At 36.6% G+C, this 15,062-nt stretch overlaps 1 protein-coding gene across 1 annotated transcript in view; it reads right to left on the bottom strand.

Moving 5' to 3' along the window:
- Nucleotides 1-15,062, bottom strand: part of LOC102224303 (contactin-associated protein-like 4) — a 107,717-nt gene that overhangs the window by 44,604 nt on the left and 48,051 nt on the right. The window contains exons 5-9 of the mRNA XM_023335797.1: nucleotides 14,325-14,528; nucleotides 6,169-6,344; nucleotides 5,970-6,101; nucleotides 1,310-1,577; nucleotides 962-1,111 (exon numbers count right to left, since the gene is read on the bottom strand). Coding sequence (XP_023191565.1) covers nucleotides 962-1,111; nucleotides 1,310-1,577; nucleotides 5,970-6,101; nucleotides 6,169-6,344; nucleotides 14,325-14,528 — 930 coding nt within the window. The remainder of the gene's footprint in view (nucleotides 1-961; nucleotides 1,112-1,309; nucleotides 1,578-5,969; nucleotides 6,102-6,168; nucleotides 6,345-14,324; nucleotides 14,529-15,062) is intronic.

The raw sequence follows: 15,062 nt of genomic DNA, 5'->3' as shown, positions 1-15,062 counted from the left end.
TCTTTTTTTACATATTTACTCCTGGAGCATAAACAATGAACAATTTGTTCAATTTAAAAGCAACAAATCATTTTGAAAAATGGTAAAATATTGTTTGTGATTGATTCATCAGCTTTCAAAGTGTTTTCATGCATTCTCTTTGCAGCATTTTATTAAATGTTTTAAGTTCATTGGCTGCAGCTTAGTAGCAGCGGTAGTTTCTTCTCAAGTGAAATATTAGACATAGACTTAGACTGACTTTATTGTCATTTTGCATGCACAGGGTGTATACAGAACGAAATTTTGTTGCATACGGCTCAGGACAATGTTTGAGGTTCCAATGTTGTGAGGTTACTCCAGAATAAAATAAAATACAGTATAAAATATGAATATAAATATGAATATAAAATATAAAGTGCAGGACTGTTGTTGACTAACAACTTCAAACTGTACGAAAGACAAAAAGGAAAAAATCTGTATGATTACATATTGATAGATAGGAGAATATGTTAATACTTAACATATTAGGTCAGATGTAAAAAAACTTTTTCAAAAGCTTAATAAAAAACATATCAGAGAGGAAAAATGAAAACAGTACAAATTGTTAATTATGTTTGCTTTCATTTAACATACATAAGAAGATGTGCATCACATTTTCAGGAAAATAAAGATTATTTAGCTTGCTATATTTATATCTGTGTTGATAACCATCACTAATTTGTAAAGGAAAAACTAAAACATTTCTTATTTGGTAACTTTGCCTTTGCTGTAGAGTGTCTTGTTTATATTTTTATCTTCGTATGTGAATATGAATGTTTCCATTTGTGTTTTACTTACCTGAATACAATCTAATAGTGAACACAATTCTATTCTATTGTAAGGAACATCAGAAATATGAGCCTGGATTTGTTAAGAGTAAAATATAAACAGCAGCAGGATTCAGGTTTGGGTTTGGTCGGTTCCCGCAGTGTTTCACATTTACCTCCAAAGAAGATCTGGTTTGACACCAAGACAGGAAACGAGGGAGATGTGTGAGCGACACCAGTTTCCTGTTTGTCCACAGAGATGGTGAGGCGGCCGGGCCTGGAGGTCAGATCCACCGAATGCCACTGACCATCATTCAACCCAGATCCTAGGAAAAATACACAAGGGCAAATATCGATGGTACGGATTTTAATGCATGCATGACAGCTGCCTGAATTTTAGTTTTTTTTAAAACTGAGATGTGATATTTTGTGTTTTTACAGTGCAGTCCAATTGCTTCAGAGGAGGAAATACATGGAAGTTTGTGGTTATAAAGTGACAAAGTTGATGCATCCTGCAGACTGACCGGCGCTGAGCTCCAGCAGCGCTCTGCCTCCTCTCTGGATGTGCAGGCGGAGTCTCGCCTCCGCCAGGAACAGCCACACCTCGCCTCCTTGCCTTGTTAGGTCAAAGGTGAGCAGGAGCCCAGCCTTGTTCCACGTCCTGAACTGAAACCCTACGGACATCCCAGATGACGTGGACGGCATCGTCCACGGCAACCGGAGGAAGCTGTTGGGTCCCGGGAACGTCGCGGCAACGTGAACTGGCTCGGTACAAGAAAAGGTCACGTTGCCCTGACAGTAAAGAATAAAAACTGATTACTGAAGGGATAAAACAACAGAAAACATGAATATTAATCAGCTGCAGGGGGCGTGTCTCATCAGCGAGTCTCCTTGAGAACAGAAGCACAAACTGAAACGTTTCATCGGCGGCAGGGCGGAGTGTGTGGACTCGGCCGTCACTTCATTGCAGTCCATTGTTCTGAGGCGTAATGACACAGCAGCCGCCGCTAAAGCTGCAGCTGTAATATATTACTGCGCCGGCTCTCTGCTGGGAATATCACCCAGCTATCTTTATAATGCTCTGGAAACAGAGATGACATCTAAAAGCCCTTTGTAGAGCTGTTAAAGTGATATATGGACGCGTGTGCTGCAGAATGCATCATCACGGCAAAATATAAAGTAAAAATTGGACCATAAAAACCCGGCAAAGCTACTCACCTCTCACTAAACCTGCAGAACGGCATGCACTTCTGCATGTTAGCACCTATGAGGGTTCTGCATTAGAGGTGTGTCTTAAATTAGGCAGTAACTGAGTTAACACGCCATCACTGAGAGAGCAACAGCTTCTGTCAGGAATAATGCTGCTCTGCACTTTGAAAGGAAAAGCAGCTCACACTTACTGCTGCTGCTGCTCCCTGTTTTTCTGCCATTAACACAGAAACAGAGAGTCTGAACCAGCTAACAGCTGCACTGTAAAACATTTGAAGGTGGTTTAACTTGAAAGTCAAGGTGCTGCCTTGGAAGTAAAGTCAACAGGAAAATTGTGGTTTTTACTCAGAAATTAGTTAATAAATTTGATTTAACTACAAGGCAAGTCATGTAAACATTGTTTGTTTTTTAGTTCTGGAAGCTCATGTCCACTGGAATGGACATGGTACATTTCTGGGTTTAAATTAATAAACTTGAATGATCTTGCTAGTAGCTGCGTTTCCCTTACAAATATGTGCAAAACTTTGTCTATATTCCACTAATGTTGAAAAATCACAATCTCGCAATTGTAATGTTTCCATAAATTAAGAAATTAGATGTTAATAAGTTTGTTCAAGTCACCAAAACTTATGTTGTTCCATCATCCTCCTAGCACTTCCTGTTTCTTATTCGGCCAATAGTAACAACCGGTTTTTGATCATGTGACTTGTATGATTTGAAGAAAGTGTTTCCATTGCTGTTTTGCGAAATATACTAATTTTGCTACAGACGAGAAACTACCTCATCCTAACGCTAACTTAAAAACCTTCATTTGTTCAACTCTTGGAGATTTGAAAAAGTTAACACAACTTACTGCTGTGAGTGTATCTTTCGAAAAGACAAACATTTAAGTTCAAAATCTGAAGCTTAAACAGAAGTTAGATGCAGCTCAAATGTTTAACAAAGTGCAGTTGTTCCTGAAAATATCTGGAAATCCGTTGGTGTCGAGTTTTTGTTTTTTGCTGAAAACAACTGAAGGAACAAGGAGCACCTCGTTTCATGTGCTGACTCTGTGAAGAGTCATTTTCAGCCTGTATTATTTATTTTCAGAAGGTTCGGTTGCTGCGATTGATTCTTTCTGCCTTCACTGTCTGTTATGAAAGCTCAGCGCTCAGGGAGTTGAGGAGATGAACATCAAAGCTGCCTCTACAGATGGTTTATATGTGATGTGTCCGCCTCACAACAGAGAAATAAAACTTTATCTCCTTCTAAAAGATGGAGATAAAGACGGAGATCTGGATTAATCACCCCAAAAACACAAAATCTTATCAAGTCATTTTGGTATAAATTCAAGTGCAAATATCTTAGTGCATTTGAAATAAGACAAAACTAACTTACAAGTAGGGCTGTTGTAAATTATTAATTTAGGACTGAATGTAAAAATTGTACATTATGCTAGTAGCACTTAGCTTTCGTCAACAACTCATAGGCGTTGCGTAACACAAATAATCACAGAGTCAGAACAGGGTGTGCTAAAAAATAAAACATAGTTTAACGAAGCTTCTAGGCAGGTAATTTTCCTTGAGGAATTTTAATAATCGAGGTACTTGAATCATTCGAGGAATCGTTATAGCTATACTTGCAAGAAATAAGAACTTGTTTTAGGTCAATATTTTCTTAATATTAATAAAAAAGTACTTGCTGCACTGGCAGATTATTTCACCAAAAATTCTTGGTATTATTTTGTGTTTTTGCAGTGAAGATGTCAGCAAACTTGACTAACTTCGTTAGTACTCATTTACATGTAATTGAGTATTTTTTAATGTTGTGACACTAGGGTTAATAAATCTTCAAGATTTTTCATGGCAATATTCCAAACTTTTCCACAATTCTAGAATCCCTAATACAAAATTACAGCATCAATAAATAAAGTAATTTTCTCCAACATCTATAAGATTCCAGTTTTTAGTTATTTTAAATTTTTAAGATATTTTATAATAACTGTATTCACTGTTGTTGCATTATTTTCCGATGGCAGGAAAATTCTCTTTGGATAAAAAAGTTATCTAGTTGTGATAGTTTTCTGATGGGAAATGCTTTGATTATAGGTTAATAAATTTCAATCTTTTTAAATTAGTCCCTCACTTTCTCCATCTTTTGGCCTGGTTCATCCATTTTTGTGGTCCTACAGTACTGTCAGAGAAAAAATTAACCAACTAAACTGACTAGAATAAACACATTTTTCATTTTTACCACAAAAGTATATTTCAGTTTTGATCACAAACTCCCAATTTAAGCAAAAAGGTAAAATAAAAACAGAACCAACATGAATAAGATCCTCTCCAGCAGCGAATGGACTCAATATGTAACCTTTGGTTTCAGAAAAATAGCACAAAAATGTCTCTAGGAGCAAAAACAAAAACTAGCTGGTTCTAAATTAAGAGACACTGAAGACAAAAAAACACTGGATTTAAACTGTAATCAGATAATAAGATTAAAAAAAGGTTCCTAGTCAATGATCTGATTATCAGAAGAAAATGTCTTAGTCTGAAAGAAAAAGATAAGTATCTTGTTGTCACAAGATAAAGACTGGAAAATATTTGTAGCCTGTGTTGGACGTGTGTCCCCTGTGTTGGACGTCTGTAACCTGTGTTGGACGTGTGTCCCCTGTGTTGGACGTCTGTAACCTGTGTTGGACGTGTGTCCCCTGTGTTGGACGTCTGTAACCTGTGTTGGACGTGTGTCCCCTGTGTTGGACGTCTGTAACCTGTGTTGGACGTGTGTCCCCTGTGTTGGACGTCTGTAACCTGTGTAGGACGTCTGTCCCCTGTGTTGGACGTCTGTAACCTGTGTTGGACGTCTGTCCCCTGTGTTGGACGTCTGTAACCTGTGTTGGACGTCTGTCCCCTGTGTTGGACGTCTGTAACCTGTGTAGGACGTCTGTCCCCTGTGTTGGACGTCTGTAACCTGTGTTGGACGTCTGTCCCCTGTGTTGGACGTCTGTAACCTGTGTAGGACGTCTGTCCCCTGTGTTGGATGTCTGTAACCTGTGTTGGACGTGTGTCCCCTGTGTTGGACGTCTGTCTACACAGGTCTTTCTCTTCCGTACTGGATGGATTTATATAAAAGAAGAAACAAACTAGGAGTCAAAAAGTTTCATATAGAAATGAGTTATTTAACAAGCAGCAACACTTCAAAACTGAAAAAGTGACTAGAAGAATTAAATGAAGGCCAGTCAGATGGAAACATTGATGTGTGGAGGGTTAAAATAAAAATAAAATCAGAGATTTTTTAAATAAAGTGTACTTAATAATAAAAACTATACATATTGTACTGCTTTTTAATACTTTCATACATAAATTATTGTGTGGAGATCTGGGGAAACTTTTATAAAACCAACACAAAACCTTACGCTTATAACTATGATTATTTTGACACAACTTTTTATGATGCAGTAGAGCCCAGAACAGCACTCACTATGTAGAAAGTCTTTAATAAAATCTTCCAAGGTGTATAAAAAGTGGTTTAAACAAACTATGAATTAGGAGAGAAGAATTTATTTTAAAAAAAAAACAACAAATGTCAGGACAAATATTGAAAAAAATTGTACTTCAGTTAGAGGGATTCAGGTGCAGAATAATTGTGAGGAGTTAAAACTGTTTTTCACTCTTAAAATTATAAAAAAAAGTTATAGAAATAAACTACTAAACAAATGCACTAAAGTTTGTTGGTTTTCTTTTAGGAGGTTGTATGCAGATCTAGCTGGAATTCCTTGAGATGTTTTAGAAAATATACAGTAGAGATTCTGCTGCGTTATGTAAAAAAAGTGAAATAATAAGTTTGTTTCTATTTTCATTTTTTTTCAGTGCACACTTTGTGTTCTTGTCACTGGCAGGAATTTAAGTATTGTTTATCTGTTTCTATACTAGCACCGTATTTTTTTTCGGCATTGTTTTCTTTATTTTTGAAAAATAAATAAATGTAAACTTTACCTACCTTCATGCTAACCTGCTGGTCGTTGTTTTTAGCTAGTTCTGTTACGTTAACACCGTTGTACATCAGGTTTTCCAGGCAGCCTTGGAAGTTTTTCCTGGTGGTGCCTGGATTCTGCGACGCTCCTACAATCAGCTGAACATAATGTGGATTTAGTGAGTTCAAATCAGGTTTATGTGGATGTTTCCTGGTTCCTACGCACCAGTTTGACGTCCCAGAGGCTGAACTCTTCAGCGGTTTGGACCGTCTGTGTGTGTTTGTCCACAGTGAGGTTGAGTTGGGAATTTCTCTGTCTCAGGATGACGAGGTGCCAGTGCTGGTCGTCCAGCAGGCTGCCGAGGGACATCAGCAGACGGGGCTCAGAGAACGAAGAGGTGACTGGAAAAAACAGAGCACCAAAAAAGAAGATAGAAACCACGTGGTGAGGAGAATGTGGGAAAACCAAACTATGAGCCACATCACTGACAACTGAATCTTTTTATTTATTTAACTTAAATTTTTACAGTCTGACAATTTAAAGTCAAATTGTAGCTTCGGAGAACAAGTTTCACTCTTTTCACTGTAAGTAAATAAAAAGTTAGTTGCGCTAACTCTAAAGCGCTAATTATAGCATTAGTTCCACTAAAGCTAAAGTGCTATGCTAACATGCTATCTAGTGGAACCTAATGCTGAAGCTCTAAACTGCTGCAGTCTAATAAGTTTTACCCCCTTCAAAATACATACCGGTATATATATATAAAATACATGAATATAAATGTCTAACTACTAAAAAGGATTCTTAACAGTCGAAAAACGAAACTTCAACATAGATATCAAACTTTATTCAATTGACATGTTACAAAACAGCAAAGCAAATTAATGCTTTAGAAATTAAATTTGGGGAAACTAAGTGTGCTAAACATTAGAATTAGCAAAGGTGCTAAAAGAAATATTAGCTTCGCTATTAGCACGTCACCGCTAACTGTAACTCTTAACGTAAATGCTGAGCTTAGCTGGTAAAAATAAAAATGACTTATTTTTATGGTTTTTTTTTTCAAGTTTTAAATATCAGCATTAACATCTTTTGAATGAAAATTTTCTTGAAATGTTTAACTGAAAAGGTCTTGTTACATAGTAAATAATACTATTTTTACTCGAGCGTGTGAAACCAAACTCAAATTCTGATTTATTTTTATGTTTTGATCCACTTTTTCTCGTGTTATTTTGTCCTCTTAAGCATAACAGTAAAAATTATAACTTTACTTTTTTTTTTTCAGGTTTCCATCCAGGTTTGTTGTTTGGATGTGTAGTTTTTATCCTCTGTTCCTTTTATGTAACATGTTTTCTGTCTATCTCTGATCTGAGATCAGAGATAGAGGTTACCTGACCTCCATGTTTGTTTTCATCCTCGTTATTTGACCTGTTCATCTGCTGCTCTCTGACAATCTGACCTGAAGTCAGAGCAACGAAAAAAATCCTTTAAGATAAATAAAGAAATAATTTTTTTCTTCGATTAGAGCAGGGAGGGTCACTGCAAGGCCATCTCATTAGAAACCCTTGAGTACATCTGCATACTTGTCTGGAAGCCGAAGCTAAATATGTGAATACAAAGGAACATGGTGAGACATCATTAATGATGAATGAGCAGCAGCCGGTCCTAATAAGTGGATCTCCACTTGGGATGTGAGAGAAAACTTTGCGGTTCTGCTGAGAGAAGAAACTGGCGAGAAGGCGCATTAAAAATGCATCGTGCATTCTTCTGGGGGGGAGGCAATCCCAACGTCAGAGACGGAGAAGAAAGAGAGAGAAAGAGACGAGCCGGCAGCTCGAAGGATGACGGACAAATGTACCTTTGATATTTGAGCTCATTCCAGGAGAAGATAGATTTTCCTCAGAAAAACAACTTCATCCAGACAGAGAAAGTTATGATTTTCACCTCATGATAGAGAGGAACCGCTGTACTGTCAGCGCAACTATTGTGATGATTTATTTGATTTCAGTGTGAATGAGCAGAAAGAGACAAAAGTAATCAATATGAGAGGAAAGACAAAACAAATTAGATATCTTCTCTGGCATTGATTAATAGGACAATTAATATGCTGCAGGTTTTAAAGAGGGAGACCTCCCTGGATGGATGTTTTATCAAATGGATGATTGGATTACTTCATAAGTGAAGGGAAAGACAGAGATCGAGCTCACATATTAAATGTTCAAACTGAGAAAATTTCCCTCATGATAACACTGAATATGAATGCTGGGACCTTTTTCAGACGTCAAAATTCAGCAGTTTTAACTCGTTTTGAGAAGTCCTGATTGGTCAAGCAGAAAATCAACCAAACTATGTAATTTAGCGGAATCTTAATCTCAAATGAGCCATGTGTAAACAGGATTATAACACTTACAGGCAGAGTTATGCAAGAATGAATAAAAATGAAATAAATCTGTTTTTAATGCCTCTGGAAACAGGTTATGTTCTCTTCAGTGCGTATCATAATTTTAGGTCTGGTCCATTTGTTTGTTTTAATCGGATGCAAAATCTGTGGATGAAGCTAAAAATTAGGGTGATGGCAAAGAGGCGTTCAGACAACAAGGATTTAGAGTTTATCATCAAAGATAAGGTATATAAATAAATACTTTTTAATCACACAATATACAAAATACACATATTTGTTTACAGTCCATTTATATACATTTTTAATGCCAAAATTGGAATCGGTGTACCCCTACTTTCAGCAATCACTCTGTAGAAGAACTGATTGTCATTAAAAGAACAAAACATACATTTAACATTTATTGAAGAAGTACTTTAATATGTTCTGAGTATGTCTACATATTCGACAGAACCAGGGTTTCTGCAGATTTTACAAGATCAAGTTTAAGACTTTTAATGAAAATGATAAATGATATTAGACCTGTATCACGACAAAAACTCACCAAAGAAAATCTCCACTAAATAAACAGACAGAAACTGACAATTTCTATTTTTGTTTTTTCTTAAAAAATATTTTGTGTGTTTTTAGGAATGTTTGTAAAGGATTCTTAAAGTAATGTCTGGTGTGGACTCTACTACAGTAGAGACTAACGGGGATCCTTAAATAAACAAATAAACCAAAACATATGTAATTGAGGCTTTTTGATGAAAACAAACAATGAAAATCATTTTAATAAAGATATGCTACTTGTTGAAACTTCCTGATTTACTGACAAAGTCCTTCAGAAAGTGCAGGACTCAAGATCATTCCTGTCTTCCTTTGAAAACTGAATGTTTACTTTTAAAATCTGAATCCATTTTAATGAATCTCAAAAGTAATTTTGGACTAAGTGAAAGTATAAGTGCTTTTCAGATTGAATGCTGATCTGAAGGACATTAGGATTGACTGCGCTGCCTCTTTGTTACAGTCGATGCCGTTTGTTTTATCATTCTGCGCCTGACCTCGAGGGAAAATCGCTTCATCGTATTTCTTCTGCCTTCCTATTAAAACGCCTCTAAATTTGATCGCTCTTATCGGGAAAACCGCTTGGTGTTACATCGCTTCACCGGCTGACTCTCGTAAAGCTCAACCTCCGTCAAAGATGGCCTCTAACGATTCAATTCAGATCACATAGTGGGAGGCTTGCAGCTGGATCCGTTTCTTTTTATTCCCCGACAGAAAGGACTCACTTCTATTTTTAAAAAGAAGGATCAGATTCGGCTTGACAAGGTTGAATAATAATAATTATAATACATGCCCTAAAGCTGAAAACGAACAAATGAACCAAAAATAACAGGGTGAGAACTGAGTTTACGAGGCAGATAACTTCAGATGACAGAAAGGCTCTGCAAGATATTTGCTTCTGCTCCAAATGAATCAGCTCTGAAGTTTCTAATTGGAGATCTTGGTGCCGCCGTTATTCAGGATCATGTTGCAGTTTCTGGGCTGTTGCTCAGTGTTGCCTCATAAAGAGAGGAGCAAGATCTGAAGTGAACGGTGGGAGGAGAAAAGAGGCCTGGATGTGCTGGCGCTGCAGAGAACAGCAGGCATGAACTCAGGGTCGGCAGATGACCTGAATTATGAGCAAAACAGTAACACGGGTGATAAATAAAGCAGGTAATGTGAAGCAGAGAGCTGAAAGATATACAAAAAGCAGAAAGCTGCTTCTGAGAAGCAATGAGAGAAGAAGAAAACCCAAGAAATTAAGATAAGATAAGAGTTTAATGGGCTGTGAGTCTTATGATGGAGCATCGAAAAATAAAGTCACAATGTTACGAGAATAAAGTCGTACAATAATGAATCAAAATAAAATGAGAATAAATCTGTAATAACACAAGAAAAAGTCATAATAATACAAGAATAACGTTATTTTGCGAGAAAAACGTCATATTATGAGAATAATGTCACTCGATTAAAGTTACAATATTACAGGAAAAATGTAATAATATTGCGAGAAAAATAATTGTAAAAGAATTAAGTCAAATATTACAGTCGCATGATAGTAAGTCAAAAATTATGAAAAAAAAGTCTATATTGTGAGCAAATCATACGAGAATTAAGTCAAAATATTAAAAAAATAAATGTTACAAGAAAAAAGTGATTATGAGAAAAAAAAAGTCATAATATTGTGAGGAAAAATATTTTAATATAACAAGAATAAAGGTGGACAATCATAAGTTGAAATATTACAAGAAAAATGTCAAAAGTGTGAGAAATATTTAAGAGAATTAGGTAATATTAAAGTCACAATATTACATGAATAAAGTCGCATGATAGTAAGAAGAAATATTATAAGATTTACGTCATAATATTATAAGAAAAAATTCATTATATTGTGAGAAAGTAGTACGAGAATTAAGTCAAAATTTGATCCAAATTTAAAAAGATTTTATTGATCCCAAAGGGAAATTAAATAAAATAATACAAGAAAAATTTCAGAATATTATGAGAGCAATGCTGTACAAGAATAAAGTCGATATATTATTACGTTTATTTTCGATATAAAGTTGTAAAAGAAAACGCAGCTAGAAATGAATAGGAGGAAAAACTTTCCTCCACCGTGAACCATCTGGGTTAAATATTTAGATATGTGAAAAGAAACAATAAATCTAAAATGTAACAGCAGGAAACCATTTAAAAGAAGAAACACTCCAGAGTTTGATGTTTAATATGAGAGTTAACCTCATAAAGTTTTGCTGCCTGCTGAATGTTTTTTAATTTGTGGAGGAGGTAAAAAAAGAGCCGACGAAAAGACAAAAGACAAAATGTTTTTTTTTGTTGTTTGTTGGATGGACCAAAACTTGAACATTTATTTTTCTGGTAATTATTTTCTAACTCTAGTAGATGGATGTAGAAAAATCTATTTCTCATCCCAAGGCTATGCAGTTCATCTTCCTAATTGGACAGTTTTCCAAGGTGATCTACTCGTTACAGAAACAGAGACTTTCCAAAACAGTACTTGGGTCATTTTTTTTTAAAGGTGACACAGATGCAGGGGATAAAGGTCCTACAGAGAGCGCTCAAGGTGACATAAATTAGTTATTTCCACAATGTCAGAACCTTTGTTTAGAAACTTTTATGTCTTTTTAGATGCTCCATAGCGCTTGAAAATGTAAAACAAAATTTTAAAAAGGAAGAAACTGAGCAAAAACAACCCTTGGAAGATGAAAATTAATGTTAATGCCAGTTGGAAACTGGTTTAAACTCAAAATGTCCGCCGCTCATATAAACAAATGGTTTTGTACAGACAACAACCAGAGCAGAAAGTCTTGGTGAGTCCAGACGTAACACATGGTGCCACGAACCAGAACCATCCATCATGGCAGAAACGAGACGGCGATGCAGCCGCCGAGAGAGAGCCGGGAATTAACCAATCAGAGGCCAGCATGTTAGCTGGCAGGCAGTAACTCTCACTTAAACGTACATCACAGGATCTCGTTCTGCTTTGTTCACGGACCTCTGTGACGATGAATCAAACAATAGATCTGCCTTTCATATATAAACTGTTTCTTCCTGATGATTCAAAAAAGCCAAAGCTGTTTTCTTTTCTTTTACAGTCTCACTTTTGAAGTTCCTTTCTACACCCTCCTGTTATAGACTAATATTTTAAAGGTTTTCAGCTTGTTTTATTTTTGTTTCTAGTACAAACACAGACTGTGTATTTTTATAACAAATGCCTGAAACTATTTGTATCAGATATGGTCTTAATCTGGACCTGGAAGTCCAGTTTCTTCCTGGATCAGGTAAATATTTATTTACCTTTAGCAAGATTTTTCAGCATCTTGCTAACTTACACATATAGCACCTCCCTAGCTGCTCTAACCTCAAACTTTAGAGTGGCATATTGGGGTTTTATCTGGTTGTCCAACATAAAATAGCGCATAAATGCTATTTTGTAAGTAAAACTACGCAAAAACAAATCTGAAAAGTGCGGCTTGTAAGGCTTCTAGGGTGCATATCCACTAGCTTTACAGATGAGATTTCTCTTATTTCAAGAGGACCAGCCATCTCTCTATAACATAAAGGGTTTAATTTTTCTGAATTTCCTGAATTGGAAAGAAAAATCATTAAATTTTAACAATATTTTGTGTCAGCTGTATTACATTCTGTAGTATTACCACTGAAAAGAATAAAATATGTGAAATACTTAATTTCTCATTAACAGAGAGATATTCATACAGAAGTGCTGTCTGCAGTGGATCTTAAATCAATGTTAAAACTTCACTTCAGGAAGTGTTTTAACTAACGACACCCCTCAAAATCAACCTTGCTTATTGGCATATTTTTTCCAATTTTGCTCCGTTATTTTCAGCTTTTCTGTCATCATCACATCCTTGCTTTCAGAGAAAATCAGTAATGTTTGGTTGAGAAGTTGACGCTGCTCCGTCATGCAGCTATTAAGGGAAAAAAAACAGAACCACTTAAAGTTTGCTTTTCATTCCACATCAGAATCTGTTTGGACCATTTCTCTTTCCTGTTCTGCTATGGTCCCCCCACCTTTATTTCTATATGAACTGGCTCCACTTAAGGATGACCAGTGATGCCCTCCACTGGATGGCGGCCAATCTACAACATTAAAAGAAGCTCTTAAGTGGATGTCACTAGTTAATCAAATTGAACTCATTTTAATCTAATAAACTACTAATCAACAATCATAATTGGATTAATTGTTTTCATCCATAGTTCTAACCCATCTCACTGTAGTCCTGGCTGGTCAAATATGGACCATTATGTCTTAATTCTTAGTAATAAAATGTCTAATATTTTGGCATGATAGAAAAAGTGCTGAGGTACTCCATTTAGCTCACCAACTTTGACAGGGTTGGGGTAAATTGCTGATTCTGTCTTTGTTTCTGTATGGGCGAACCCAACAACACACAGAGGAAATCTTTCTCTGGAGGAAAACCACTTTATTCCTTCCTCTCTGTTTCTCTGGTTTCTTTTCAGGTGTTAACAACTTGATTACTTTCTGCTCAGATGGTCTGGCTGCTAATTGGATTCCCGTGGTTTCAAACCGACCAATCACCAGAGAGAGCCGTCAGTCAAAGGAGAACACCTGAGGAGCTCTGGCCGTCTCACTGCGTCCTGTTTGTGTGAGCGGTTGATGCGTTGGCTGCTAATTAGCCTCCAAGAATGTTAAAGTATGCTCTGTTCCGACTTGGCTGAATGCATTTTTTGGCTTATTTTTTTTATAAATAGTAATGTATTTTCTGGACTATTAGTCACCCCAGAATTAGTCGTTTGTTAGAATTATGTCAAGAAATTATTATGAAGAGGAAAAACATGTATAACCTGTAATACCAGCCAAATAGACATAGTCTGGAAAATACTGTAAAAATATTTACAACTTTCTTTAAATAATTTTTTTATTGTTTTCCTTCATAAAATCTGTCCTGTTTTTCGATTACTATTATGAAATGTAACTTAAAAATGTTATTTGGCAGGCTCCTTTTTCTGTTTACCTGACAGTACAGCTAGCATAGACAGCATAGCCAGCAAGCATGAAATGAAAACGTTTCAGAGAAGAAAAAGACAGAAGGACTCTGTCGAAAAACACCTAGCAATTCACGAGACTTTAAAACTGGAAAGTACGAGGCAGCATTTATGCTAAAAGAATGTAGAAATTATTTAATAGTGGATAAAAGTATAAAAAAAACACTCTAAAAGCTGATATTTTTTTACATATTTTGTAGCATTATCTTTGGATTTTTGTAAAGGGGGATCCCGGTCAGAAGCTAACGCTGTTTGCGGGTTTGTGGCATGGAAAATTTTGGGAACCGTTGTCCTAAATAGCAGATTAAAAACAATAAATATCTTACCTGTTAAGCTTATATGTTAATTTATTCAATAATTTAGCAGCAAAAACAAATAAACTTTAAATTCCCAGCACTAATATTAAGTGCTTTACCTTCTCTGAGCAGCAGCTGTAGCTTCCCCCTCTCCAGCTGCAGGCTGAGGCCCGACCCTTCCCGCCCTTCGGCGTGCAGCAGCGTCCCGGAGTTCCTCAGGGTTTTGAACTTCAGGGAGATGACCTGTTTCGACCCCTGCCTCGGCACCGGACCCGGTCGGTACGTCAGGCTGCTGCCGCCGTCGAAGCTCATCACATCTGAGGCTGAAAATAAAAATAAGACAGAAGCATCTTCAGCTGTGATTCTCAGCCTTAACGCTTGCAGTGAGTTCAGCTTGTTACTGGGTTACAAATCTGTTTTCTGTTTATCAAGCACTTTCTCTGCCGGTGTCCTCTGCCGGCTGGGGATTTAGACTGAGGCGAGACGAACGGTGTAGATGGGAAAGAATGGACTGCTGTTAAAAAGAGCTGCTGAGCTCAGCATCAGTTTCCTCTTCAGTTGTACAACTAATTTCCCTTTCTCTTTTTTAATGAAGTTGGCAAGTCTTTGACCTCACTTAGCTTGCAGTAATGTGCTTATTGCACTGTACAGTGCATTTCCTGCTGATTACAGAGCAGCTCCGACTGCCCGACTCATCCTTTGTGTGGAGCTGAAAATGCTGTTTCCAGCTTCCTTTATGTACAACCGAACATGTTCATCCAGCCCCTAGATAAGGTTTTTGTTTTATTCAACTGCAGTAAGGTCCAACCCTGTAATTATTCAAAACAACAGATTTTTTCTAGCTGAATCTCAGTCTG

This window comes from Xiphophorus maculatus, chromosome 6, assembly GCF_002775205.1.
Source record: "Xiphophorus maculatus strain JP 163 A chromosome 6, X_maculatus-5.0-male, whole genome shotgun sequence".
NCBI lineage: Eukaryota > Metazoa > Chordata > Actinopteri > Cyprinodontiformes > Poeciliidae > Xiphophorus > Xiphophorus maculatus.
The sequence above is the reverse complement of the archived record's forward strand: the minus strand, read 5'-3'. Positions and strand labels throughout refer to the sequence as shown.